The following is a 27,255-nucleotide window of genomic DNA, read 5'->3' as shown; positions in this document are numbered from 1 at the left end:
AGGAATTCATTCAGAAATAGTTTGGACACATTAATCAGCTAATCCTTGTGGTATTTTATGAAATAGGTGTCATGACAGGTAGTAAACACTGGAGGAGAGTGGAATTAATTTCTAAGCTATAGGCAAGCAGTAAAATTTATCACAATTAATAACATCTAACAACTGCTGCTAGCTTATTTACTGGCAGTTTTTGTAATACAGATAAAGTATGGGTCTAGTAACCAATCTTTATTCCTGCGGTCTTGTCTAATGTGGGCTTGAATGGGTAATGTCATGCAAGTAATCCCTTTGGATTTAGTGGAATTGTATGTTGACAGCAAGTGTTGCAGGGTGCAAAGCCAGTGTGCTGAATCCCCTTGCACAATAACTGAAATAGTTTGAAAATTGAGACATCAGACCTTTTTGCAGTAATAGAGATTTTGAACTAGAGCAGCTATATTTTTTCTAAATTAGTTGATACAGAAGTAATGGAAGATAAGGAGGTGATTGGTGACAGCCAACATGGCTTCACTAAGGGCAAGTCATGCCTGACAAATTTGGTGGCCTTCTGCAATGGGGTTACAGTGTTAGTGGATAAGGGAAGAGCAACTGACGTCATCTGCATGGACTTGTGCAAAGCATTTGATGCTGTCGCACACAACATCCTTGTTTCTAAATTGGAGAGACATGGATTTGGTGGATGGACCACTCAGTCGTAAGGAATTGACTGGATGGTTGCACTCAAGAGTTGTGGTCAGCAGCTCAGTGTCCAAGTGGAGCCCAATGATGAGTGGTGTTCCTCAGGTACTGGGACCAGCGCTGTTTAACATCTTTGTTAGAGACATGGACAGTGGGATCGAGTGCACCCTCAGCAAGTTTGCTGATGACACCAAGCTGTGTGGTGCAGTTTACACGGTGGAGGGAAGGGAAGCCATCCAGAGGGACCTTGACAAGGCTTGAGAAGTGGGCCTGTGCAAACCAGATGAAGTTCAACAAGGCCAAGTGCAGGGTCCTACACATGGGTCGGTTCAATCCCAAGCACAACTACAGGCTGGGTGGAGAATGGCTTGAGAGCAGCCCTGAGGAGAAGGACTTAGGGGTGTTGGTGGACGAGAAGCTCAATGTGACCTGGCAATGTGCACTCGCAGCCCAGAAAGCCAACCGTGTCCTGGGCTGCATCAAAAGAAGTGTGACCAGCAGGTTGAGGGAGGGGATTCTCCCCCTCTGCGCTTGTGAGACCCCGTCTGGAGTACTGCATCCAGCTCTGGGGTCCCCAGTACAAGAAAGACATGGACCTGTTGGGGCGAGTCCAGAGGAGGACCATGAAGATGATCAGGGGGCTGGAGCACCTCTCCTATGAAGACAGGCTGAGAGAGTTGGGGTTGTTCAGCCTGGAGAGGAGAAGGCTCCAGGGGGACCTTCTAGCAGCCTTCCAGTGCCTGAAGGGGCCTACAGGAAAGCTGGAGAGGGACTATTGACAAGGGCATGTCAATAATGGCTTTAGACTGAAGGAGGGGAGATTTACAGTACATATAAGGAAGAAATTGTTTACTGTGAGGGCTGTGAGACGTTGGAACAGGTTGCCCAGAGAAGTTGTGGATGCCCCCTTCCTGGAAGTGTTCAAGGCCAGGTTGGATGGGGCTTTGGGCAACCTGGTCTAGTGGAGGGTGTCCCTGCCTGCAGCAGGGGGGTTGGAACTAGATGATCTTTAAGGTCCCTTCCAACCCAAACCATTCTGTGATTCTATGATATACCCTGTAAGCAATGTGTGAATCTGCCAAACAAATACCATTTTCCATCCTTAGAGAAATAAAAACTAGGCACAATAGGACATATCACACAAATTGCAATAGGAATACTTTAGAGAATAATTTTGAGCATTTAGAAGTGTTTCTAACTTCAATTAGCATATTTCTGTTTATCATTTCTCTAAGGAAAATGTAACTCTGCTAAACCTTAAGAAAATATTCAATGTTACAGGCTTAAACAACCATAGAAAATTCTTCTTTATAGAAGTCCAAATTCCCTGTCTTGGAAAACTGCAGGTATTTTTGGCAGATTCTAAACCATTGTTACTCAGACTTGCTCATGGCAAAATAAAATTGAAGAAGTGAAGGTTTCTTTCCTTTTCTGTGTTCCGAAGTCATCCATGAGGAGAATAGCTACCACTGCAAAATGTTCTTGTCAAGGCTATCACCCCATGATGAGAAAAATTACTGGATTTAATTAATTTTTTTAAATATTTCTATATATGTCATGGTTGTATCAGCTTTTTCTGAAGATCTCAGTACATGATTACTGTGATGAGCTCTGACCACATTTTTTTCATGAACAAGCTAAACAGACTCTGTTTCCATTATTCTTAGGAAGATACCAGACTAGTCCCCTAAGTATATGTACAATGTCACTCATCAGCATGAAATTATTTGCTTAACCATAAAGGCAAATATGAGCATATAGTACTTTTTTTCTGTTTGGTCCCTATCTTTCTGAATTAATTTGCTACATGGATATTTTCCTGTGTCTGTCAAATTGGGATTTCTTTAATTTTTCCATGGGCCATTCCCTCCCAGACTATTCTTATTTCTTTGTTATTATTTGATTATAAAGCAGATGTAGCTCTAACTGTTGTTTCTCAACCATGTTTTTTCTTCGGGTGCAGGGCATTAAGGAGTTGAGCATAAATACTAGTTTGATACTTTGATCCTATTGTACTGTCTAACACAGTGAATATCCCATGCTTTCAGCGCTGGGAGGACTGAGGATAGAGTTTGCAGATAAATGAAGAAATATGCCGCGTGGATTGTTCAGTGTCAGATCCCTTATGGTTCTTTCACTAGCCACATGAGAAGAAATACCACATTTGAACTCAACTTGGACGAGCTTACAGCTGTAAGAAAAAGTGGTTATCCCATATTTAGTGGTTACTGCATATCCTTAGATGTGGGCTGAACCCAAGAAACAAGCTTATTCTTAAGAAAAAAGGTTCTTCTAAAAAGAACTTACATTCACTAGAAGAGTTTAACTTGTTTTTTCTTCATACAAAACAAAACCTGAGAATTTCTGCATCCCTACTTGCCAAATGGTGGCTTTCTGTTAACCATTTACTCTTTCCTACAACTTAATGACATGTCTTTTGCTTTTGTCTTTCAGATTTCCTTATGTGGTCAAGTAGATGTATTTATTTCAGCCTCAAAATTGCTGATGCCAATGCTTGCTATGGCATCTGCGGCTTCACCGGTTATATTTAAGGAGTTTTGTCCCTTATATTATCTTCTCAATGCCATTCCTACAAAGGTCCAAAAAGGCTTTCGCTCTATTGTGGTATACCTCACAGCACTCGATACCAATGGAGACTACATTGCTGTGGGGAGCAGCATTGGAATGCTTTATCTCTACTGCAGGCATTTAAACCAGATGAAAAAATATAATTTTGAGGTAAATACTGTTACTCTTCTGTCTTCTAATGAAGCTGAGTTGCTCAGAATTGAGCTGCTGTTTGTCTCTCGTTAACTTTGTGAGTTTGATGTATGGTTTGTTTCAACAGGGGAAGTGTGAATCTATCACTTTTGTAAAGCTGTTGAGTTGTTTCGATGATCTAGTTGCTGTTGGTACAGCCTCAGGTCGGGTTGCAGTTTTTCAGCTTGTGTCTTCATTACCTGGAAGAAACAAACAGGTAAATCTTTACATTTGGCTAAACTTCTGTGAGGTTTAGTATGTTGAATCCTAGTAGAGTATTATCGTGATTCTTTATAATAGTATAAACCAGAGAATTTTGCCTGATGAAATAGCTGTGAATATATTTTAGGCTTCATATGTTAAGTATAAAAACAATAATCTTAAAGCATGTTTTTCATTACAAAAGCTATATTTAATCAAAAATGCTTTTGAGAAAAACCTCATTTGTAATGACTGGCTGAGCTATTTGGTGGTGGGTTTTTTGTTTAGATTTTTTGTGCTAAATAAAAATCAGAATGACCTGCACTTTTGTACTTGATCTCCAGTTTATTAGTCAGAGTCACTGAATAGTAACTCTTCCCCTCCTTGTAATGCTTTGGTATTGTTTCACAGCTTCGGAGATTTGATGTTGCTGGTATCCACAAAAGTAGCATTACAGCTTTAGCTTGGAGTCCCAATGGAATGAAATTATTCTCTGGAGATGACAAAGGGAAGATTGTCTACTCTGCCCTAGACCTGGATCAGGTGAGCATTTATTAGAGAGCCCTTAATTCCCGTTTACAATTTTCTGAAAGAATGCTTGTGTGTTTAAATATTTAGCAGTTAGTTAATTGCTTAGTATCATATTTAGTTGGACTGTTTTATTGGTATGTGTACACTTGTACTCCACATTCATTGAGTGAACTTTGTGCAACAGTAGCTCAAAAGCTTTTGTTTGTTTATTTGTTTTCTCTTTCTTTGGTTTATTTATTTCTTTGAAGTGTTAGTTGTTATATTTTTAGAAAGGTTGACTCTTGTTAATTGCATGTATCTTTAAAAGGGTATTTGCAACTCCAGCCTTGTACTGGAAGAGCCATCTTCGATTGTCCAGTTGGATTACAACCAGAAAGTGCTGCTTGTCTCTACTCTACAACGGACTCTACTTTTTTACACGGAAGAGAAATCTGTCAAGCAAGTTGGAACACAGCCAAGAAAAAAGTAACCCTCATAAACTGTGGATGCAGGCACATCTATTAAATCTAGCTTTTCAGAACAGATTACAGAAAGAGTAATCTAAGCAGTGAAATTAATACAACACAGCAGCCCACTCATAAAAAGTTACAGTAGCTATGTGTGCTCAAACGTGAAATGACAATTCTACCTACTTGGAAAGTGCATGGTTACAAATATGTTACAATCATATTTTCAGGGCACTATTATGCAAAAATATTTAAGCGGTTTTTCTTATTGTTTAAACTGAAATCACTGCCAAACTTCCTCCACAGTCCCTCTTGGTTTACTGTGACTTGGTGTGAGCAAGCATTGTAATCAAGTCCATCTAATGGGTGATGCAATATCTGATGCAAAAAGCAAGTCAGCACCCTAATTTTTCTTATCCACTGAAGTGAATTAAAAGGGGAAAATGTATAGCAAGCACTTAAAGTTGACTTGAAAGCTCAGAACTTCTTGTATGACCTTCCAGCATCTTCTATTGTGTAATCTCTCTCAGATATGAAGGAAGAGGGAACCCAGTTTTATAACAGCATGACTGACTATATCTGGAAGTAGAGGAAATTGACTCTTCAAAGAAGGCTTATAACATATCTTTCAGGGATATGAATAGTAAGAGGAGTACCAAGGACCATCTTATGTACAAGGGGTTTTCTTGGGTGATAGTAATGATGGTGTTATGCATGAGAGATGAAGATTCTAACAGTTGAGGACTGTTCCTTGCTTCTTGCAAGTAGAGGTTGTCGGTTACTTAGCATTTGTTTGTGGTGTTTTGCTTGTTTTTGATTAATTCTGGGAGAAGGATGACTGCATAGTAGGATCTTTCTGAGATAGACAAAGAGTGCCATTAAGGCTCTGAAGCTTATTAGGAATCAGTTAACTTGCCTAGTAGATGTAGTGTCTGACATTTAAAGGTGAGGGAAAATTGTTGGTATTTGGAAGCACCGTTCTTGTCTTACTGTAACCAAATTTCTGCTTCAGACATTTGACTGAATACTTTGATCAAGGATTTTTATTTTTTTTATAATTTATAGTTGTAACTTTGTGCCATAAGTTTTAAAAATTAATTCTAAGTTGAGTATATATCTTTTAAAATAAATTATTCTTTTGCATTTTAGCACTGGCAAATTTGGAGCATGTTTTATACCTGGCCTATGTAAACAGAGCGACCTGACACTATTTGCTGCCAGACCTGGGCTTCGTCTCTGGAAGTCTGATGTTCATGGAACTGTTCAGGCCACGTTCATATTGAAAGATGTATTTGCTGGAGGAATAAAAACTTTTGAACTGTATCCTCGTTTGGAACCTCCTGACACAGGAAGTTATGGCTCCCCAGAGAAACACCTTGGGCTTGTTTCGTGCTTTTTCCGAGAAGGATGGGTGCTGACCTGGAATGAATACAGCATCTACTTACTAGACACTGTGAATCAGGTAGATAAATCTTGTCAGTGCATATTTTGTTTCTTACTTGTTTTTGTTCATGCTATGTTGTGAGACTTTTCTTTAGGTTATCCATTACACTTCTATGATTTAAATCCATATTTATACCTAACAAAGAAGACTTTATTCTCTCCCTCTTCAAGTTGTCATTGCAATGATATCTTCACAAACTAGCTCGATATATTATATAGAAAAATTAAATATATTTAAAGGATTCAGTTCCGGTGTTAACATCATAATCAATTCTGATATTTAGCAAAGCATATATAAATCTAAAATTTAGTAGTTAATGCAAAAAGGAGCACCTAGAACTATTTATTCTTTCCCTTCTACTACTGTTGGTGTCTGCAAAAAACCAAGTATTAAATTTTATTTGGTATAGAGTGAGCTGTTAGCTATTTGTATTCTTAAAAATATGTATTAAAGTGAATACAAGCTACTGTCTTTTTATCTAAGTGGTATTAAACGTTTGTATTGTGGCTCTCTTCTGCCACCAAATTGTATATTGTTTAAGTTGTTATACTGTTGCTGCTAGTTTGGACAGAGAAAATTAATAGATCTATGGAATTAAAATTAGTATAAAAATGAGCTACATCATGATTAAAGGGTGCTTTCCTGTTTCTTTTTTTCTATTATATTTCTTTTTGATAAGATAAAATCTTTATTCTGTAACTATATATGTTGATTAAATTCCAGTGAACACTTTTGTTAAGAGTACCATCTTGTCGAAACAGTGTGTTAATCTGATGCCGATTGATTCTTTCTGTGTTGACTCTTTATAGGCTTTGATTGGTGGCTTGGAAGGATACGGTGATATTGTGTCTGTGTCCTGTACCAACAATGAGATTTTTCTCTTAAAGGGAGATAGAGACATAATAAGAATTTCAAGTAGACCTGAAGGACTGTCATCAATAGGTTTGTATAGATTAGTAAAATAGAGTATGTACCTCATGGAACATGGTGCCTATCGTACTTTTTTAATATTAAAAAACCCCACAACCCAAACCAAACCCTACACAATAACCTTCAGGTTATTGCAAAAACCCACCAAGTTCTGTAGAGTTACTTATCTGTTTCTACAGATTATATTTAGAGATCTAATTTATCTGCTCATCTGAGCTTCTGTTTTGGCTGCAGTGAGAATGGGGGCATTAAGAAATTAATTATGGTTCCTTTTTTTTGAGAGTGGATCAGCATTATCCTAGCCAGGCATCTCTAATCTGTGCATTTGAGACCTTGTTCTAAACCATGATGCTGAAGCAATCTGGATTCCTGATCATGGTTATCTCTTTACTGATAAATCTCAATTGCCTGGGTTGGAGATACCTGAATATGTTGATTCTGTGCCACCTGTCACCACCCACACTCCAGAGGAAATCTCACCCATCCCAGCCATGAAAAAGAAAGAACTGGCAAAACCAGCAAAGCATACTCACTAAAATTCCAAAAAGAATTTATTTTTTAATTTGTTGCCATCTGCGTTCAGCATCTATGTTACTCTCTAAAAGGGATTAATAATACTTCCTTAATGATGGTGCTAGCTGATTTCTCAATCATAAAGATTGTAAACACCATTATCCAGCATATTACACTCACAGAAGGACTGCTTATGCATTTAAAATACTCTGTCTTAGCTTTGTATTAGCAAAATGCAAGTAAATGTGCTATGAAGTCTCACTGAATGCTAGAGAGCTTAACTTTATTGCATATTAGCAATAGCTTTAGTCATTTCAGCAGTTCTTTACTCACAAACTTCTAGGGGATGTTTATTAATTTAGTCTTAACTTCCAAGTATAATTTCAAAGGAGCCTTCTTGAATTATATTTTCTTCTAATTACCACAGTTGTTTATCTTGTAAATTTTCCTTGATTTTTTTCAAGATACTGAATGTTTGAATGAAGAAGTTGAAGATAGAGTGGCACTTCAGTATGTGATACAGCTGGGTCTTCCAAGCTAAAGACCTATACCATTCTTCATACATAAACATAAATTCAGAATTTTTCTAATAAAAGTTTGGGATAGGTTTTGGGGGATTGATTTTACTAAAATGATTTCATATAGTTTTACTTACGTGAAGTTTACATTGTGTGTTGCTTATATATATTCGAAATGTTGCAAACTTAGAATATTTTTTCATTGCATAAAGCTGCTTTTCTTTCAATACTCTCTAAGAACTATGCTCCTACTCACTTAACATGCTAGTATTTATAATTTTATTTTTCTTTTGGTCAGTTTCAGATGTGAATTCAAAATTGCTGAACCCTTTAACAGATACGAGTCCTAAATTGCTGACCCCACTATCAGTTGCATCTGTATCATCTAGCCCTTCAGTGGAAACAGATAAAAAATTGGTTACTTCCCCTTCAGTTACTGGTGATAAAAGTGACTCTTATTCTTTAGTGAAAGATGATCTGGAAACTCCAACACTATCAGAGAAAAGTTTTGATAGAGTGGGAGACTTGAGCAATGAAACAAGAAAAAGGGGCTGTTCCGTAGTAAGTGAATCGAGAAGCAGGAGCAGTTCAGTAAATTCTGTGGACAGTGGCTCTAGCTTTATGATATGTGCAGACCAGCTTTCAGAAGCTCAGAGAGAAGGTCAGCTTTCTTCACAAAGGTTCAGCACAATCAGCTCTGAAGATTTTGATCAAGAACTCATTGTAAAGCCAATTAAAGTGAAAAAGAAAAAAAAGAAGAAACAAGGTAAGTCTACAGAACTTTCCCTGCCACTGCTCATTATTAGAAGACGTCACTTTTGATGTTTCACATAAGAAAGTGACATGCTTTGTTTTATATTACATTGTCATGCTCTTGAGATATTTGAGTGGTTGTAGAGTGCCATTTATGTTTAAGATGAAAGCCTGTTTTGAAAGTGATAAATTGATTAAGTCTTAGATCTATTAGTTTTATTCTTTTAACTCATTTTGCTTTATGTAAGCATGCTTAAGGTTTTAATGTATGGGCTAATGGTAACATACAGTGGACTCTTCAAATGTAAAACTGGAAGCATTGTGTAGTATCTATTCATCTTATTTAGAATATTTGACAGTGTGTTTCTTGGCCATGCTTTTTAGTTTGTTAAAATAGTGTGAGTACTTGATTATTCTAATTGTTTACTATATTGGCATTGCAACTTTAAAATGTTTTGCTATTAAGACCTTTTTGGCTTCATAGGTATCATTTAGTGTTGAAGTTGAAAAACACCAGTACAGCAAAATTTAGATTTAACTCTATTCTTCCCCCAGTGATAAAAATATTTTAATTTCTTTGCATCAAAATGTAATAGATTTTATTAACATTATTTTCCCCCTCTCCTTTTTTGTTGTTGTTGTTTTGTGAGAACAGAAAGTGGAACCAGGAAAAACCACAGCTCTCTGGAAGGTACACCAATTTATGAGCGTCAGCTTTCTGGTGACAGTCCACATTCGTTGAATGCAGACTCCTTTTCCATGACTTCCAGCCTAATGAGCGGCAGCATTGATCATTTGAGTACTGGATCTCCAGATCAGGAAAGTGTGTTCAGTGTGGAGTCCCATACAATTTTACAAGAAGATAATGGTTCAGAAACTTTCAGCGTCCTACAGTCTCCTGAGTCTGCAACTGTACTAATTAATGAAGAAAATGGATATATGGTTCATTTACAGAAACTTCCAAACAGTGACAGTGGCATGGGTACTTCAGCTGTTACGGGTACTTTGAAATCTGTCTCTCCTCTAATCCCCACAGAAGACTTGACAAGCAGTGTTGATGGTGGATATAATGGAAGTGTGGTTTCTGCAAGCAATGAATACTGTCTTGAAAAGCTGAGCCAGGAGGAAGAGCAGGATTTTCCTACATTGTGTAAAATAGATGAAAATTTAGATAAAATGAAGCTGCAGGATACTGAAAAATCTTTTGAAGAGCCAGACCTTACAGACCCAATGCTTTTGGAATGTGACAGTGAACTTGGTGTTCAGACATCAATGACACCAAAGGAAAGCGATGAAACTGGTGGGGAAGACCAACAGCAACTCTCTCTAATACACAGCGCTCTGTCAGATCCTTCTCTGCTCCACTTTGACATCTCTGATGATGTTTATTCAGAGAACACTTCCATTTCTGGATGGAATTTTGAAAGTACAATCAAAGCTAAATCTAGTACCAGCACTGCTGAATGGGTAACAGACACTCATGAAAGTAAGACTGAGAAATCTGCCTCAAGTGATGAAGAAGATATTTATGGACATGGATTACCGTATTCATCTTCGGAGACTAGCATGCCTGAAGTTGGTGCTGGGCCTGGTTCCCAGGATATGGCCAAGATAAGCCTAGATGAAATGGTGCTGTTAAAATCTGATCAGGTACATGTTTTCAATTTAGTTAAAATACGTAATTGCAGCATTTCAAAAGAAACATTAATGTAATTACTATCCTTTACTTCTTTAAGAAAGCAATTTTTTTTCTTACTTGATTCGAGAAAACAAGTAAAGCGTAAAGCCAAACAGCAATATGTGTTGTAACTCTTAGGAAATGTGATGCATCCAACTTCAGAATAGTTGATGTGTGCTTAGAATGTGAAGAAGCCGCACTGGCTGTATTATTCCCAGCTCAACAAAAATGCTGTCATAAACCCATCCATTAAAGAGTGAACAGTAAAACCAAGTCACACTCAAAGGCTGCTCCTTGTTTGGTTCTCCAGTAGCCCAAATACTCCACGATGCTGTTCGCAACTTCAACTGACTTCATGGGCAATTAATGCTGATTATCTCACATGGTTGGCCTCTTGTTAAGGATCATTTTACCTGTAAATGCTCGGAATAAGGATTGCTCTTCCTTTGTGTCCTAGACAGCAGTTAGTACTATTTAAAATGTTGACATTTTTTTCCTTTTTCTGTTACCCCTCTTTCCTTCATTGTCATTTTGTGGGTGAACATTTCCAGAAATAATAACTCTCATATAGAAGAGAAGACTATAGAAGTACTAAAATTAATTGTAAAATCTGTAAAATTGCCAAAATTACTGGGAGTTTTAGCAGAAATCTTAAGAAGGAAATACAGTTCTTCAAGTTGGGGGTTTTGTTGTGGTTTGTTTGGGGTTTTTGTTTGTTTTAAATCTCTAACAGCCTTGTATTGGGTTTAATGAAATGTTTGTTGATAAACGTTGAGTTATAAGATGATGGTGTCCTATTTAGTAACAACCGCAGTCCAAATTGTAGAAGACACTTAGTTTCAGGTTATTACACATTGGAATGTTTAGAAAAGCTTCACAAATGTTTACATTATAGGCCGTGTATGCAGTGCTTGAGTTCACCTCATGGAAGCTATCAAAATTTAAGATAGCAGTCTGTAAACCAAATTTCTGCAATATATGTCTCCTGTACCATACAGAGTATTAGAGTTGGATATTTTGCTGTCTCTGCACTCCTGCTATCTTGTTCCCTTTGCTCATCACTTCAGAGACAATAAATAATTTCCTGGACTACAGACAGATTCTACATTTTTATGTATTCCTTTTTGCATCTGCCATTTACTTTAAGTATGTGTTCTTTAATTAATAAGAGAAGATTTGCCCACTTTCTGGAGGTAGATGACAGTGTGGAGGGTTGGTGGGGTTTTTTGCTAAAACTTTTGTTCTAGCAGTCTTGTTTCACAGTACATACTATGTTAGTGAACATGGACAGATGTAGTTTTAATTATACACAAGGTAAATGTATTCATTGATTAAGGTACTTAAGAATCTTAAATTTAGCTTTTTCAAATCAAAATATGGGAGCTGCTGTGCTTATAGCCATTTTCTTGTGCAGTTTGAAGACACCTGACACTGTTCTGACTCTACAGTTTTTAGTTTGCAGAGAGCTGGATGGGATACTCTGGTCCTGGTTATGGCATCCTGAGCCTGGTTGTCTCAGAAAAATACATTTGGTGCTTGGACTACAGAGGCAGCCTGTACTGCAGCGCTCTTCCCGCGGCGGGGCTGCGATGGCAGAAGTTTGAAGACGGTGTTCAGCAGGTGGCAGTTTCCCCCTCAGGTTGGTTGGCTTCCACTTCCCCGCAACTGCATAAACATAAAACTTGCATAGACTCGTGTGTTTTCTTTGCTTTCTTATTTTTTTTAATAATGCCTACTATTTAATTAGGTGAAACTTGTCATCTTTCTGAGATTACAGATACAGTTCAGTGCATGTGTAATTTTCAAGTAGGAAATTTTTTGGTCTTTTTTTAATACAGTACTTCCAGAATCTTGTTTGCTTGGGACTTGTTTCATGCAAAAGTAGTGTGGATTTTGGTTTTGGTTTTGGTTTTTGTTTTTTTTTTTAAGTCATATTGGGTGATATGACTGCATCTTCACTACTTCTACATACCATGTTCTAGTTAAGTGGCTGTTTTTCTAACAGGTTCACATTGCATTTTGGGAAGTTTTCAACATGTGTCTGCCTGATTAAAATGAACTTCAGAAACAGGAGTTCAGTGGTAGGCGGAGATGAATGAAGAGGTCCTTGTCTGTACAAAACCTTGCTTTGGTTATAAGCTTGTGTCACTGGCCTTCCAGATTGTTCCAAGACTGGTGTGAAAATACAAGTTTTGTAGACATGTTCTTTACTTAGTCTCCTGCCTTGCCACTACTTTTTTTTTTTCCCGTCGCCTCTAAAAGCACATGCCAATCTTCCCCTTCTCTGTAGAGGCAGATTTACTAGCTGTTAGAAGGAGAGAGGAGGTCTGTTTGATCTGTAGCTGAGCTTTGTTATGGACTAAAAAAAAAATTTAAGAACGGCTGTACTAGGTTCAGTGTCTGGTCCTTAACAGTGGTTGGAAGCAGATGTCTGCAGAAAAGTAAAAGAACTGGGTTATGATGTTTGTATGACGTTTGCCCTCGGTAGTTTCAGCCTACAACTCTTGGTGGCCCAGAGATTTTCTGGGCAAAAAATTGCTTCTCTGTGTTTATTATCACTCAATTCCAGGAACTCACCCAGTTTTTCATCAAATCCATACAAATTTCTAGCATCCACAGTTTCCTGTGGATGTATTAACACAAGAGCATGTTAACCGTAAGCATCAAAATGGAATCAAATGCTACATTGTGGAATTGTTCAAAGGAAGTTAATATGACAGTGTACTGCTTTGGTAGCAACCAGTGTGGATGCCAATCAGAAATTAAGTTTGGAATTCCATTTGGGTTTTCTTTTTGTCATGGTTTTACCCCAGCCGGCAGCTGAGCACCACGCAGCCGCTCGCTCACTCCCCCCCATCGGGATGGGGGAGAGAATTGGAAAAGTTGAAGTGAGAAAACTCATGGGTTGAGATAAAGACAGTTTAACAGGTAAAGCAAAAGCTCCACGCACAAGCAAAGCAAACCAAGGAATTCATTCCCCACTTCCCATGGGGAGGCAGGTGTGTTCAGCCATCTCCAGGAAAGCAGGGCTGTTACGTGTAGCAGTTACTTGGAAGACAAATGCCATCACTCTGAACGCTGCCGCCCCGCCCCCCCCCCCCCCCCCCCCCTTCCCCCAAGATCCTTATGAACTGAGCATGATGTCATATGGTATGGAATATCCCTTTGGTCAGTTTGGGTCACCTGTCCTGTCTGTGTCTCCTCCCAACTTCTTGTGCACCCTGAGCCATCCCGCTGGCAGGGCAGTGCGAGAAGCAGAAAAGGCCTTGGCTCTGTGTAAGCGCTGCTCAACAACAATAGGTCCATAGAACAAAAACATCTCTATATTATCAACACTGTTTCCAGCACAAATCCAAAACATATCCCCTTACTAGCTACTATGAAGAAAATTAACCCTCTCAGCTGAAACCAGGACACTTTTTCTGAGCTGTCCTTTGTAATTTGAGAGGAAAAAGTTCTCAAGATAGATTCGTGCAGTTGCATTTCTGAGTTTTGTTGGCTCGTGACATGCTATGTAACGAACAGGTAATAGCACTGCCCAGTGTGGTGTGGGACAGCACACTTCTTCAGGTGTTTGCCACTCATGACTGGTCCACAAAAGTTATGATTTACTTTATTAATACTACTAGTATTTGTAAAAGCTGAAAGTATTTAACACCTTTTCCTTTACGTACTGAGGATGTACTGAACTAGTACAGAAGCAAGCCATGAACTTCAGTCTCTTAATAGCAGGCTTATTTGGCCCTGACATGGAACTTTTGTTTGTTAGTTTTTCAGTGTGTAACTAAGGAGAAATGACTTGCATTTGAATGTTTAAAAATCACACATATTCTAATGGTAAATGCATTTCAGCAATTCCTAGAGAAGTTGGCTGCTGTTCTGGTCTTGCTTTTTAAAAAAATGTATAAGCATTTTTAAATCTTACATTTTTGTTCAATGCTACTGGTTGCCTTTCCCGTCACATTAGTTTAAGCGTAGGTAGGACAAATCAGCTGTCTCTGCTACAGTACTTGCCAAGTGGTAATATGTTCTCTCTTAACTCCTCATACAGGGGCTCTTCTCTGGAAGATTGAACAGAAGACTAATAAAGCATTTGCTTGTGGAAAAGTAACTATAAAAGGAAAACGCCACTGGTATGAGGCTTTACCCCAGGCTGTATTTGTAGCTTTAAGTGATGACACTGCCTGGATTATCAGAACAAATGGAGATCTGTATCTGCAAACAGGTACCTGAATTAATTGCAGGCTCTTTGAATTTCTGTGGGCTAAAATTATTAGAGTTCAAGTCTATGGAATGATCACAATTTGTTTTAAACTTTTATCCACAGCCAGGACATAGGGAAACCTTTTTTAATCTTGAAAAATGGTTGGAAACAGTTGTGAGATTCTGTGTAATTAGGAGGCTGAAAAAGCCAGTTTGTAGCCACTTACTTTTTGTGCCATGTGGAATACATACAGTATTTATGACATGGGAAGGATATGGGATGGATGCAGATAAATGGAAAGAATTGCAGAAAATACTGAGATAGTATCTTCACCTTGAAAATGGTATGCTGCACTGAAACAACTGAGCCTTAAGTTGGTTTTCTTTTCTTGCCTTAAGGATTTTAACAAAGTTTTAAGGACTTTGAAAGGCAATGAGATAGTATTGTGGCTGTTCAGAAGAAATGCAGGTACAGGGGGCAGAGTAGGGGAGAGTAGAAGTTGTTTTTTTGAAAAGCATAGATCTGTTGGAGGTAACTCTTACCTCTTGATAATGAAAGGAAGGTATCCTGAGACAGGAGATCATAAAGTGCTTTGGCAGTATAGGCAAGTGGTATGTATTTTATGTGATAGAGAAAGCAAAGCCAGTGGAGGAATGGAACAGACTGTGGAGCAGCAGTCTTTACAGCTGCCTTCTCACTGGATGTGAATGAGGCAAGAATCAGAAAAAGAGATAGTGCAGTGGCAACTTTGAAGTCATGGCTTTAGTTTTATCTGCTTCAGTGAATAGAAGAGGATCCATTTGGAAGGCGTTATGCGGACAATATTCGGGTGAAATACAAGGAGATAGAATGAAGGATGGAGCTCCCAGTTTTAGAGTTAAGGGAGAAGAGTATCAAGGACTCCTTAGCATGCAGGCTTTGCACAGAGAACTGAGTTGGTAAGGAAAATTTACAAATAATGTGATGAATTACTGGAGAAGTAAGAAGAGGACTGGGTAAGGTGGAAACAGTAAGATGCACTAAAGCAGGACAACATTTCAGAGTGACTATCAAAATTTTTATTTATCTTCCATATAATTTTGGTACTCTCCTACTTTGTCTTGTAGATTTAATTGCTGTGGCACAATATAGAAATTTGTCATGATTAAGAAAACTGTTTAAATACACAGCATTGTTTCAAAGAATCTCTACTCTTAAATTATTTTCTTTTAATTAAGTTTAGTAGTTACAGAGAAATCAAGTGGCATGCCCAAGGTCACATCCATATTGCCAAAAAGCAGGGATAGTGGTCATAAAGAATGAACTTGATGCCAATCACACAGGGCTTTGTGGAGGTTTGAATCAGGAATCATTTTTCTTCCCTGCGAGAGATTGGTTTAATTACACCAGCTTCCATTCTGCTGTTCTTAGGTTTCTAAATTTGTCTTTTGATGCCAAAACCAAATTCTCAGTTTATCTGTCTTGTTAATGTGAGGCAACCCGTGATAGTTGTTTCTCTAGGATCTTTTCATTCCCTCCACTGTCCTGTCTAACTTCCATAACAGAACTGTGTGCTCAGAGATTTGGAAATGAGCATTCTTCTAATTTTAGAATATCATACAGATGAGTCTGTCCATACTTGTTTTGGCAGCATGAGAAGATTAAGCACAAGCTATGTCTCTTGAGGTGTTTCACATGCAGCCATGTACATCAAGCTTCTGTAAAAGCAACTACCTGCAAACTACATGTAAATCTACCAGGACACCTCTCCTCTCAGTACTACACGCTGTGGCATGCTCTTCTGTAATATCTCTGCTGCCACGATTGAGGTCAGGCTGCCTCTCTCCCTGGCATGTTTTGGGCAAAAGTTCTTCCGTTACTGCCTTTTTTCTTTGAAGCTTCTGCCAAGTCTAATACTGGTTTTATAAATGGAAATTCCTGATACTGACACTAGAGGGAGAAAAGGAACAGAAATGACAGGACAGGACTTGTGTGCTCTGCAGGATGGTGAAGGATATACAGTGTTCTATTTCTTAAAATATAATTTCAGCTATATTAGAGGAGATGATTAACAATTTATAGGAAAAATAGTCAATCAAGGAAATAGTGATCAAATGAAAAGTGTTAGCATGTCAGGGATAGTCCCCTCTTCATTTTCTTTTGTTGGGTAGCTTTGTCTCTTTTCTTTTAGTTGCAAAAAATGAAGTTTGTAAAACAATCCTCCTTTTTTGATTTCTAGGCCTGAGTGTGGATCGTCCTTGTGCCCGAGCAGTAAAGGTTGACTGCCCTTGTCCACTGTCACAGGTTACATCCAGAAATAATGTTGTGTGGGCATTGAGTGAGCAGCGAGCCCTGCTATACCGGGAGGGAGTACGCAGCTTTTGTCCTGAAGGAGAACAATGGAAGAGTGATATTGTCAGGTAATAACACTGTGGTGGGACAGTATCATGACCAGAATGACACAAATAATTGTTTTCAGTGCTGGAACTCCTTAATGTTTGAAAAAGTGTTACCTGAACTTATGTGTGTATGTATGTATACATGTGTGTGCACGCACGTGTGTATACACACATGTCCTTTAATCTTTGTCCAGACATATTCAGAGTAACTTGTGGTTTTCTGTCTGATGAATGACTGCTAAGTAATGAAAGAAATTGCTGTAAACAGAAGTGGTAACACAGTTAAAGCGAGTTTAGGAAAGTGAGAACAATTTTAAAAAGATCTTTATAATGTCTGTCAATATGACTTTTTTGATTAAATACTGCTTCTGTATTCTGTGCCATAATGGCTTTAACAAGCTCTCCAGATATTTGAGTGAATTTTTTCTGAGCTTAAATCTCGGCATTTTCTTGGTCATCCACACACCTTGATAATACTTTTCCATTTCCCAGTTACAGATTTTTATAAATATTCTGGGTAATTGGTATTTAGCTTTGTAGTTGATCCTGCGCTTGTGGTAGTTAGTGTGTGGTAAAGTTAAAAGCACTGTTAACTGCTGGCATTTTTGAGCCTAGAATATAGTCTCTCTTGTGGCATCATCCGGAAGCAAGTAATAGGAAGAAATTCCAGTCCTTGTCATCATATGATTTTTATCTTCTACTGACTATCCTATTGTGAAGCTTTAATTTGTGTTACCTCCCAATCCGGTATTTGGCTCTCAAAGTCTAAGGAAATATTCAGTGTCTTGTTCAAATCTGAAATTTGCATGTACTTTTAGTTTATTTAATGAAAATACGTGCTTGACCTACACCTTAGGTACACTTAATGTTCTTGGGCTTTGTATTAAGGTTGCAGAAAGCAACCCCTATTTGCTCTTAAATTGTTGAGAAAGATTATTTGAAAGAAATAGCATTGTTAGCTACCTTTTAAATGTCTGATATGATCACCTGACCCCATTGAATTTCTGAGCTTGAAAATTGTTTACTTATACAGGAAACTTACAGTCTTCAACATTTATCTTTGCCATATCATTAGGCTGAGTTTTCTATTTATGGTCCCTGAACTGCTAATACTGTTTTCAGAATAGGTCAGGGAAGTTAGAGGAGATAGATTTATGAAGCTGCTTTATCAAAAACTTAACACAGATCTTTATTTTTATTTACCAAACAAATTAGCTTTTGTTTAATTTTATTGTTATATATCCAATTTTCAAATATCGAGTGATCTTTGAAGGACTTACTTTTTGTTGTTGAATGGTTATTACTTATGCAAACTAATAAAATTTGAATTACTGAATAACTGAAAATTTGAAATAAAATGTGATTTTTGAGCTTGGCACACTGAGTTCAACCATTTTGAACTGCTGTTAGCATTGTAACAGCTTCCTTAAAATATCGTAAGCATAAATTTGAATTAAGGTTTTTAATTTTTTTTCACTTGTTTGCATTTCCAGTGAAATGCAAGCTTTGGAACCAGTGTGTATAACCCTTGGAGATCAGCAGACATTATGGGCTTTGGATATCCATGGAAATCTGTGGTTCAGAACTGGTATAGTTTCAAAGAAACCACAAGGAGATGATAACCATTGGTGGCAAGTAGGCACTTTTTTATTTTGCTTTCAGTTTAGTCTTTTACCTTGAGTTTATTATTTGCATTGTTTTCCCATGGGATTCTAAGATAAAATTCAATTAATTGTTTGATAGATTATAGCACTCTTTATTTGGTATATTAAAACTGCAGTGTGGCTATGGATGAAATTCCTTTTCATGTCTGATATAAGAAAGAGGAAAAAAACATCCTACGGTCATCCAGAGCAGCATCACAGCAGTGCTCAAGAGCACAAGAAATGCATTACCAGGTCATACAAATGACGCATGTAGCTTGGTATCTTAACAGTGGCAATAAGACATGCTGTTTAGGCAGAGCCTTCAAGTCTGGCCTCTGAATGCAGTCTCTTCTCCAGTCTTCCAGTATCCATCCTTTTCCTTAGCTAGATGAAATAAATAATAAGTAGCCCCACAAAAATGCTTTTATTGTGCATTTTTCCATTCAGTTGAGGTTGCTTCGAACCATGTGAGGCTACTTGCTTCAGTTGCAGATCATGTGGGTAAAAACAAAATTTCCACAAGTAGTCTCTGGTATTGATTTAGAGTTCTTGACTCTGTTTTCCCCAACTTTTCTCATTTTCCCCAGAGATAGGTGGGGGGGGGAGAAGAGGGGTACAAAAACAGTTATACAGAAAAATTCTTTGTCTCCCTAAGGTAAAAGAATTTCAGTTTATGTGCATATAAGCGTTATGCATAGTGTGGCTTTGAGGTTATTGGCAGACTGCCTTTTTTTTTTTTTTTTTTTTTTTTTTATTTTCCCCTCCTCTAAGAGTATCCCAGGGTGTTGCCAACCTAGTTGTCCATGACAGAACTTGAGCAATTGCTTATTTAGACCTCCTCCTTCCTTATGAATTAAAATGCCCATGAGGTTGTTGTAGAGTATTACATGCAATTTTTTGCGATTGTGATTTTAAGTTGCTAAACTATACAAGTTTCTGTCTTCCCTTGGGAAACTGAAAATTCACCTCTTGGTTTGCAGAGTTCAACATGTTTTTAGGGGGAGAGAAGAGTCATCTCAAAACAAAAGGCTTCTTAAAATGCAGAAGTCAAAGTGGATTGTTGGGTAGGAGGGAGTTGTAAGCTGATGTTTAATACTGGTTTGGGTTGGGTTTATTGTCATGACGCTTGTTCAAAATGTACCATTTTTATTTTTCCCTTCCTACACTTTGAAGGTTTCTAAACTCTTCGTAGATTTCCTGTACATGAAGCATGCACACACAAAAAAAAGCTCTGATGAAAGATTCTGCAGTTCACCCAAAAGCTTAACTAATTATCAAGAATACATTTGGCTTTTTTTCCAGGTAAGCATCACTGATTATGTAGTGTTTGACCAGTGCAGCCTGTTCCAGACAATAATCCAGGCAACTCATTCAGTGGCAACAGCAGCTCAGGCACCTGTGGAGAAGGTGGCCGATAAACTTCGAATGGCATTTTGGTCACAGCAGCTTCAATGTCAACCCAGCCTCCTTGGAGTTAATGGCAGCGGAGTCTGGATCTCTTCAGGCAAAAATGAGTTCCATGTGGCAAAGGGAAACTTAATAGGTTGGTGTGCTTTTTCATCTAGTATTTTTAAGTTAAGAAAAACAAATAGGAGAAAGTAACTAACTACAGTTCTGTCACCATAAAAATTATCCATGGTGAGTCAGGGCAGCTTTAACAAACAATTCCATGTTTAAAAATTAAATGAAATGATTCCTTAGCATGTGGTCTTAAATACTTTCCCATTTAAAGGGAAATATTTTTCATGGAAAATTCATTGTCCCCAAGTGAACTGTGCACATTACTCCTTTTAGTACCTACACCTGCCTCTTCTCTGGGGTGAGAAGGCAATCTTAAGCTATTGTACCTGTTATATCTAGCACAGTGCAGTCTGGTTCATGATTGGTGTGACTATGCAAAACAGTCATGTTATGGTTTTACAGTGATAATAGAGGAATTGCTTTAGTTATTTTTCTTGCAATATTTCTCAAAATAGAATTTTGATTTAATACATTTCTTTGATCAGGTAAACACTAAGAGTAGACCTAAAACATTGTCTTTTTAACCTTGTCACCAAATTTGTCTCCTCTTGAAGACCATTAATTTTCTCCCTTCTCCTCCTTTTCTGCATTCCCAATTTTCTCTGTGTGTGTACATATGTGTACGTATGTGTTGGGTGGAGGTTTTCACCCCCTCCAACATTTTCTTGAAGCATTTATGTAAAAAATACTGTCTGGATGATATTTAGTAATTGATTGCAATGTAATTTCTTTTCAGTGGAAGCATTTTAAATAATAATAAATTTTAATAGAAAATTAAGTTTCATACTAATACCACTTTGTTCTTTCTTTCAAGGCACTTACTGGAATAATATTGTGCCTCGTGGTACTGCTTCTGCCACAAAATGGGTTTTTGTGTTGGCTTCCACGGCTTCGTCTAAAGAAGGTTGGTCAATCCACAGGGCAGGCATATAGTATCTGTTTTTTAGAGTGAAATTGATGGTGTAAGCAATTAAATATCCTGAATTACTTCAGATTTTGGGTGCCTTTTCTGTATGTAGTGTTCAAATATATTTGAAGTAAGGTGGAAATAAGTCTGTAAAACTACTGGAGATTAAAAAAAACAATAATTTGTAATTCACTCTACCACATTTGGTGTGGAGTGGCATCCAACAGAGAAATGGGTAGTCCTTTAGGAACAGTAACTTCCTAAATTGCCGCAGCGTGAATTGCCAGAATTTTTAGTATGAAATCTTGGAGCATGCTTTGCCAGAATGCCTATACTAACCAAGTACTTCTCCTGTCAGTGCAGTTATTGCAGCAAAATTGCACATTTTGTTGGTAAAAGTGCAACCACACTCAGGAATTAAACTGTTAGTTACAATAGTTAGCAATTGCATTATCTAAGTACATTAGCTTTGTTGGCAACAATGTGTGATTTAGAGCTGAAAGGAATACTGTTTTTCAAAGGCAATTATCAAGGATAAAGAAGAGCAAAAGAATAAAGAGAAGCGATGGTGCTATGTATGGTGTTATGTATGTCTTCTCTCTATTATTTTTTTCAAATGAGATGTTTCTTCAAATGAGATCACTTACTACTTACTTGATTTGAGAAAGGGAGTATTTAGGTGCCTAACTAAGGGCTTAGGATGAGTATTTGTACTTCAAAATCTTACCTTGTGAACATAGCCAAGAAGCTTTAGTTTTGGCTTCAAATGTACTCATAATTTTTTTCAGAAGTAGTAGATGTGTAAGCTTTCTCAGAGTGGATTAGGAATCATTTTAATAACTGAAATGTCCTTTCCACAGGAAGCTTTCTGTGGCTGTGCCAAAGCAACAAGGACCTGTTTTGTGTCAGTGATCAGAATCCTCAGTTTCGTCCTTCTACGGTGCAGTTGCCACCGGAGACTGAAATGGTGCACTACTCTGCCTGCCAGGATGCCATTTGGGGTTTGGATAGTCTTGGGCAGATATTTATCAGAACCCTTTCATCCAGCTGTCCAACAGGGATGCACTGGACAAAACTGGATCTCTCTCAACTAGGTATGACGTTTTTATTGAGTAGGCTGTCTCTTAACTCTCTTAGCAGACAGTCAATATTTTCCTTCAGAAGTATTTTTTTGTTTACTGATATGAAATATTACACTTACTGGTTTAAATAGTATCTTACAATAATGGGCCTCACAGCAGAGGACTGTAAAGCATCAGGAACAACTATGGCTTTCAAACAGTGTTTCATTTAGCCCTTTGCAGATGACAGCACGTTTACTGTTTGCAAGATACTTTATATGTGTATGTGCTCCTTACATTTTGTCAGTCCAAGACAACTCAGCCTGACACAGTGCTGTGCAGGTGTACAAGTAGCTTTAACTATTTCTTTTACTACAGTGTAACGATAATCGTGTGGTCCTGGGCAGTTCCATACACAGGGCCCTGTATTTTGTGATTAAACGCATTCTTAACAGAGTGGTCAAAGCTTCATTAGGATCTTGTTGAGGAAAAATTGTGTTCCAGGAGTTACATGATCTGTAAGTGATGCAACTGATAACACTCTTACGTGCAGGTTTATACCGATCTAATGATTCAGCATAATGTTAAGAATATGCTACCGGTTAACTGCTCTTTTTATTTGGTTAGGCATAAGACCAAGGATGTTGACCGTGTTTTGATCATTCAGATATCCTGCCGGGTTGGCTCTGGGGTAATCAGGCCCCTTGTCAGCTTCATCAGAAAAATTCCAGTTAGATCTCTTTCTTTGGTAGTCTGACTGTTAGAACATTCTTATCTTCATGCTAACCTGCATTCCTGTTTCAACAGAAGATAAAAGAAATTGGTACTGTGCACCATTCTCACATCATTTTAAAAATAATTCAATGATCTTGCAATTGTTCCATTTTCAATGGCAATGTTCATGACTGGTCTGAGAACAGACAAGCAATTTTAACTTCAGGGTTAAGGAAAGGCAGATGCAGCTGGCAGACTTTAAGCCTCACATACGGTTTTAGTATACAATTTATAATACTTCATGGAAAACTTTTTTAAAAGTGTCTTTTAAAATTAATTTTCTTGCCAGTTGTACACCAGGTTTTCCACACTTGATGAATTGGTTCCAAATCATTAACCATACCATACTTTAAGCACTTGCTTAATGCCTTTTACCTTCACTGACCTACAGGACAGGTTTGTCCACACTGTCCTCATCTTGCTTAGCAGAGTTTGAAACTTTTTTTCATTATGCCCTTGCTTTCCAGCAGTTTAAATAATAACTGTTTAACTGAAATAATAAATATTTCTTCTATTATTGCTGTTGTCTGAAAAACTCAAAGAGTTCATAAAGGAAATCAGTATAATTGGTGCTAGCTGACTATAGTATCTAGCTTGTGAACGTCAGCGGTTCAGAGCTTCAACCCTTGCATTTAGTTGTTCCTGTTGGCTTTGCAGCACTCTCTGGTGGTACCACAGAAATCTGGAGTTAGGAAATACTTCAGACACTCTACTTTACCTGTCACTGTGGGTTAATAACTGTGAAAAGATTTTAGGCTTTTTTCTTTCAATTAAACATGTATGGTAGATCACTGCTGACAAGATAGTGCATAACCACAGTTATAACAGCAATTTTTTGTTCTAATGGGGCTGAAGAAATAAGAGAATTATTGTTATTGTTAATAGGACTGTAATTTGGGAAAAAAAAAAAGCAAGTTGCTGTAAATTCAGACTTCTTTATGGAAGTGATGGGGTTGCCACCATTACTGTTGAAATATTCATATTATGTTGGTAGTATCTTCCTCTTACCTTTACACTATGTACTGGGAGTAGTATCTGGTAAGTTATTTTGATTAGGGTTCCACTGTGGTATCAAGATTTCTAAACACAGTAGAATGACCTTTAGGTTTCAACAATAAACAATGCCTCTGAATCATGCTGCTACTTCTAAACAGTGGAATAATGTGGTTAGCATGACCTTCTCCTAAGATAAAAACAGCAGGCAGGAGGAGGGAGAAACCCCAAAACATTTACATAAGGGCTGCATTTTTGAATATCAAATTGTACGGTAGACATAAATAATATCAGCTATGCCGAGTAGGTGATATGTGATTCCATGTTTGAGTGCTCTGATGGTTGTTTGGATCAGAACATTACAACAGCTGAGATGTCATGTGACAAAGCTGTTACTTTGAGTCATACTTTATGTTAGAAGGAATAATGAGGTTTTAAGTAAGATTTTGACTTTGTAGCTGAATGTCAAGCCCCTGCCTGCAATAGAAAGTTGTTCTGGCTGTTCTTATCCCAAGCAGTGGAAGTTTTTGTGTATAGTTTTGTCATTTGTTTTTAATATGCAGCTGCATGATCAAAGGAAATCTTGGGGTAAGATGAATTAATTTGAATTCCTTTAATTCAGAAAGTTAAATAATTTTGGTTAATGAGAAGATCTGTTTACTATTACAGATAACTAAAAGCTGTGTAGTCCTGTTGTTCCCTGTTCTTTCCCCCAGCAAGCTTTAACATGAGGGAATATTGCCTGCTGCAGAAATAAACGCTTTAAACTTGCACTCTGTGAGATAAAATTGCACCTCTCTCTCTAAGGAATGCTGTATATGATGCACTTGACAAGGATTTGTTGCCAAATTTCACATCACGGAAGAGAGAACTGTTACCAAGAATGGGATATCCCAAGCAGCACTGGCATGTTCAATTAACCAGCGAGGCCTATTTTTAGTCTTTAGTTTGGAGTCTGACCAGAGCGTTCCTTCTGTAGTATATCTGTACTGATTGGGTCCCTCTTTCTGTAGAACATGTTTTCCACTACTTAGCATTATGTTGTCCCAACAGTGACAGAAAAAAATGATCAAATGTTATGTATATTACATCACATGGCTATTTTAAAATGAATGTCAAAGAGTAAAAGTTCCACTTGACAGTTAACTAGCAGTTCTTTTTAGTGTAAAATATCAGGTATGCTTCTCTACTATACTTGCAAACTTTTAATAGTAAGATAATGGGTGCGATTGGGTAGAGGGGGAAAAAAAAATCCAAAACATACTTATTTGGCAGCTTTGTTTTCATTGTGTTGACTTATATGGGGTTAAAATACTGCTGCACTTTTCAGATAGGTGTAATAAATACATACACTGTGGAATATAAATCCATTTGAAAATCAGCTCCTTTATTTACAGATGTGACACTGGTATGTTAACACTAAAATGCATGATCCATATGCTCTCATTTTTAAAGTGCTGGTAGCATTAGGAATGTTCTTTGCTGAATGTATTAGCAGATCAACACCTTTAAAAGTCTACAAGCACAGCCAGTTAGAGAAAAGTTCACATTAGGTCATGTGAAAGTTTGTCTAGGCACTGATAATATTTGTCACAGAATGTTTCCCTGCTTGAATACGGTTATTTTAGTAGTGTATTTTTAGTATGCTTTAGAAATTGCAATATCCTATGACTAAAACATTTCTTTTTAGATTTAAAAGAGCAATACCTCACATATACTACCTTTTGGTTTATACATTGTATCCAGTAGTTTTTTTCTCTCACAAGTTGTATTAACTTTTAATCATTTTTATGTGACTGTGTTTAAAGCTAGTTTAATACAATCAAGTCTAAATAAAAGTTCCCATTATTAGCTGAATTTGAAAGGAAAATGCCAGGTTGCTAATAGTTGCTTTGTTATTAGGTACTGTAAAGCTGATCAGCTTGACCTGTGGAAATCAGCATGTTTGGGCCTGTGACACCAGTGGTGGCATTTATTTCCGTGTAGGAACTCAACCTCTTAACCCAAGTTTGATGCTCCCTGCGTGGATAATGATTGAGCCACCTATACAGGTAAAATGTTGCTTACAAGTCTTTGTAACCCAGTGGTTTAGGTCTGTGCAATTGAAAAAGAATAATTTTAACACTCATGGAGAACAGTAGACCCAGATTTTAAATGTGTAGTTTAAAACTTTGTCCCACATGTTTGAATTCTACAGGATTTCTCTCCCAGCCAAGTAAAAAAAAAACCCAGAGTCTATATAATGTACTCCGAATATGCTGCATTACCACTCTAAGTCATCCCCAAATCATCTAATTGTTCGAAATATATATATTTTTTTTTCCAAAAGTGGAAAGTTTTGTGTTTCTATCCTTAATGAAAGTTTACTCTTCCCATAACATAGTAGCTTTGTAGGCATGTAGTAGAATGCAGCCTTGGACTGCATACTGAATACCTGCTGTACGCTAGCCAAGAGGCTGGACTGGCAAACTGCACAAAGCAGAGGGTGTGGGAAGGCTCCGCTCAAGTCGCATGGTGCTGAAGTGCCTGCCTCCCTCTTCCTTTATCCTCACCCTTGTGAGTCTGGGACACTTGCCAGGGTGCTGAGTCTGGATTTAGGGACTTTCCTGATCATCCAGTGATTAGTAAGCATGCAGTACAATTGTGGCTCTTCTCCCTTGTTCCTGAAATGGGCAAACTTTATATCCCTTCTACCTGCCAGCTGGGAGGATCAGAGTGGAAAGAAGTTTTCTAAAGTACCCTGGGAGCACCTTTTCTGAATATAGATACTGGACAAAATGTTTCTCCAGTGTCTGGTTTCTTTCTTAATCTCTCCTTAAACCTCAGTGCTTGCTTTTGTTGCTGCTCTAATACTTTGCAAGTTGAACAATGAAATGGGTGTAATTTCTGTGTTGTGGGTTGGGACTGCTGTAATGGAGCTGACCTCTGACTACTGATTTCATTCTTTGCTCCTTGGCACGAAATCACTTGAACTGTCTGCTGATCTAGCATAGAAGCACTGGATGTGTTTGCATACTTGATTTACATTTTATAGTGTTACAGAATTTCTCTTGAAGATTTTGAAATGTGTGATGCTTCCGAAAGGACATATTAAGAAATAAAAGTAAATCTCTGGCAGTGGAGTTGCAATAGTTTATTTAGTTTTTACGTCATTTGCTTTTAGTTCTGCTTCTCTCTCAGCCAATTATTAGCTCCTGTGAATCTCAGGGTGTTACAGCAAAGAAGGGCAGGGAAACAGGGAAATGAAACTGCAGATTTGCATCCCATCAGGTAGCACAGCACTGGTTAGACTTGTTCTTCTCTGCTGGGAATGTGGTCA

At 37.8% G+C, this 27,255-nt stretch overlaps 1 protein-coding gene across 2 annotated transcripts in view; it reads left to right on the top strand.

Annotated features, from left to right (window-relative positions):
• Nucleotides 1–27,255, top strand: part of TECPR2 (tectonin beta-propeller repeat containing 2) — a 45,225-nt gene that overhangs the window by 2,919 nt on the left and 15,051 nt on the right. Inside the window, exons 2-17 of one of the 2 annotated variants that reach the window (XM_075753513.1) lie at nt 3,133–3,417; nt 3,527–3,655; nt 4,051–4,182; nt 4,478–4,635; nt 5,766–6,078; nt 6,870–7,002; nt 8,320–8,787; nt 9,430–10,424; nt 11,908–12,091; nt 14,504–14,677; nt 16,875–17,055; nt 18,528–18,669; nt 19,983–20,223; nt 21,016–21,105; nt 21,969–22,202; nt 25,839–25,987. In XM_075753513.1, the coding sequence (XP_075609628.1) occupies nt 3,184–3,417; nt 3,527–3,655; nt 4,051–4,182; nt 4,478–4,635; nt 5,766–6,078; nt 6,870–7,002; nt 8,320–8,787; nt 9,430–10,424; nt 11,908–12,091; nt 14,504–14,677; nt 16,875–17,055; nt 18,528–18,669; nt 19,983–20,223; nt 21,016–21,105; nt 21,969–22,202; nt 25,839–25,987 (3,957 nt within the window). In that variant the 5' untranslated portion in view covers nt 3,133–3,183. The remainder of the gene's footprint in view (nt 1–3,132; nt 3,418–3,526; nt 3,656–4,050; nt 4,183–4,477; nt 4,636–5,765; nt 6,079–6,869; nt 7,003–8,319; nt 8,788–9,429; nt 10,425–11,907; nt 12,092–14,503; nt 14,678–16,874; nt 17,056–18,527; nt 18,670–19,982; nt 20,224–21,015; nt 21,106–21,968; nt 22,203–25,838; nt 25,988–27,255) is intronic. The other variant, XM_075753512.1, reaches the window with a different exon arrangement.

Source organism: Balearica regulorum, chromosome 5 (genome assembly GCF_011004875.1).
Source record: "Balearica regulorum gibbericeps isolate bBalReg1 chromosome 5, bBalReg1.pri, whole genome shotgun sequence".
Taxonomy (NCBI): Eukaryota; Metazoa; Chordata; class Aves; order Gruiformes; family Gruidae; genus Balearica; species Balearica regulorum.
Note: the sequence above shows the minus strand (reverse complement) of the source record. Positions and strands in the feature narration are given on the sequence as shown.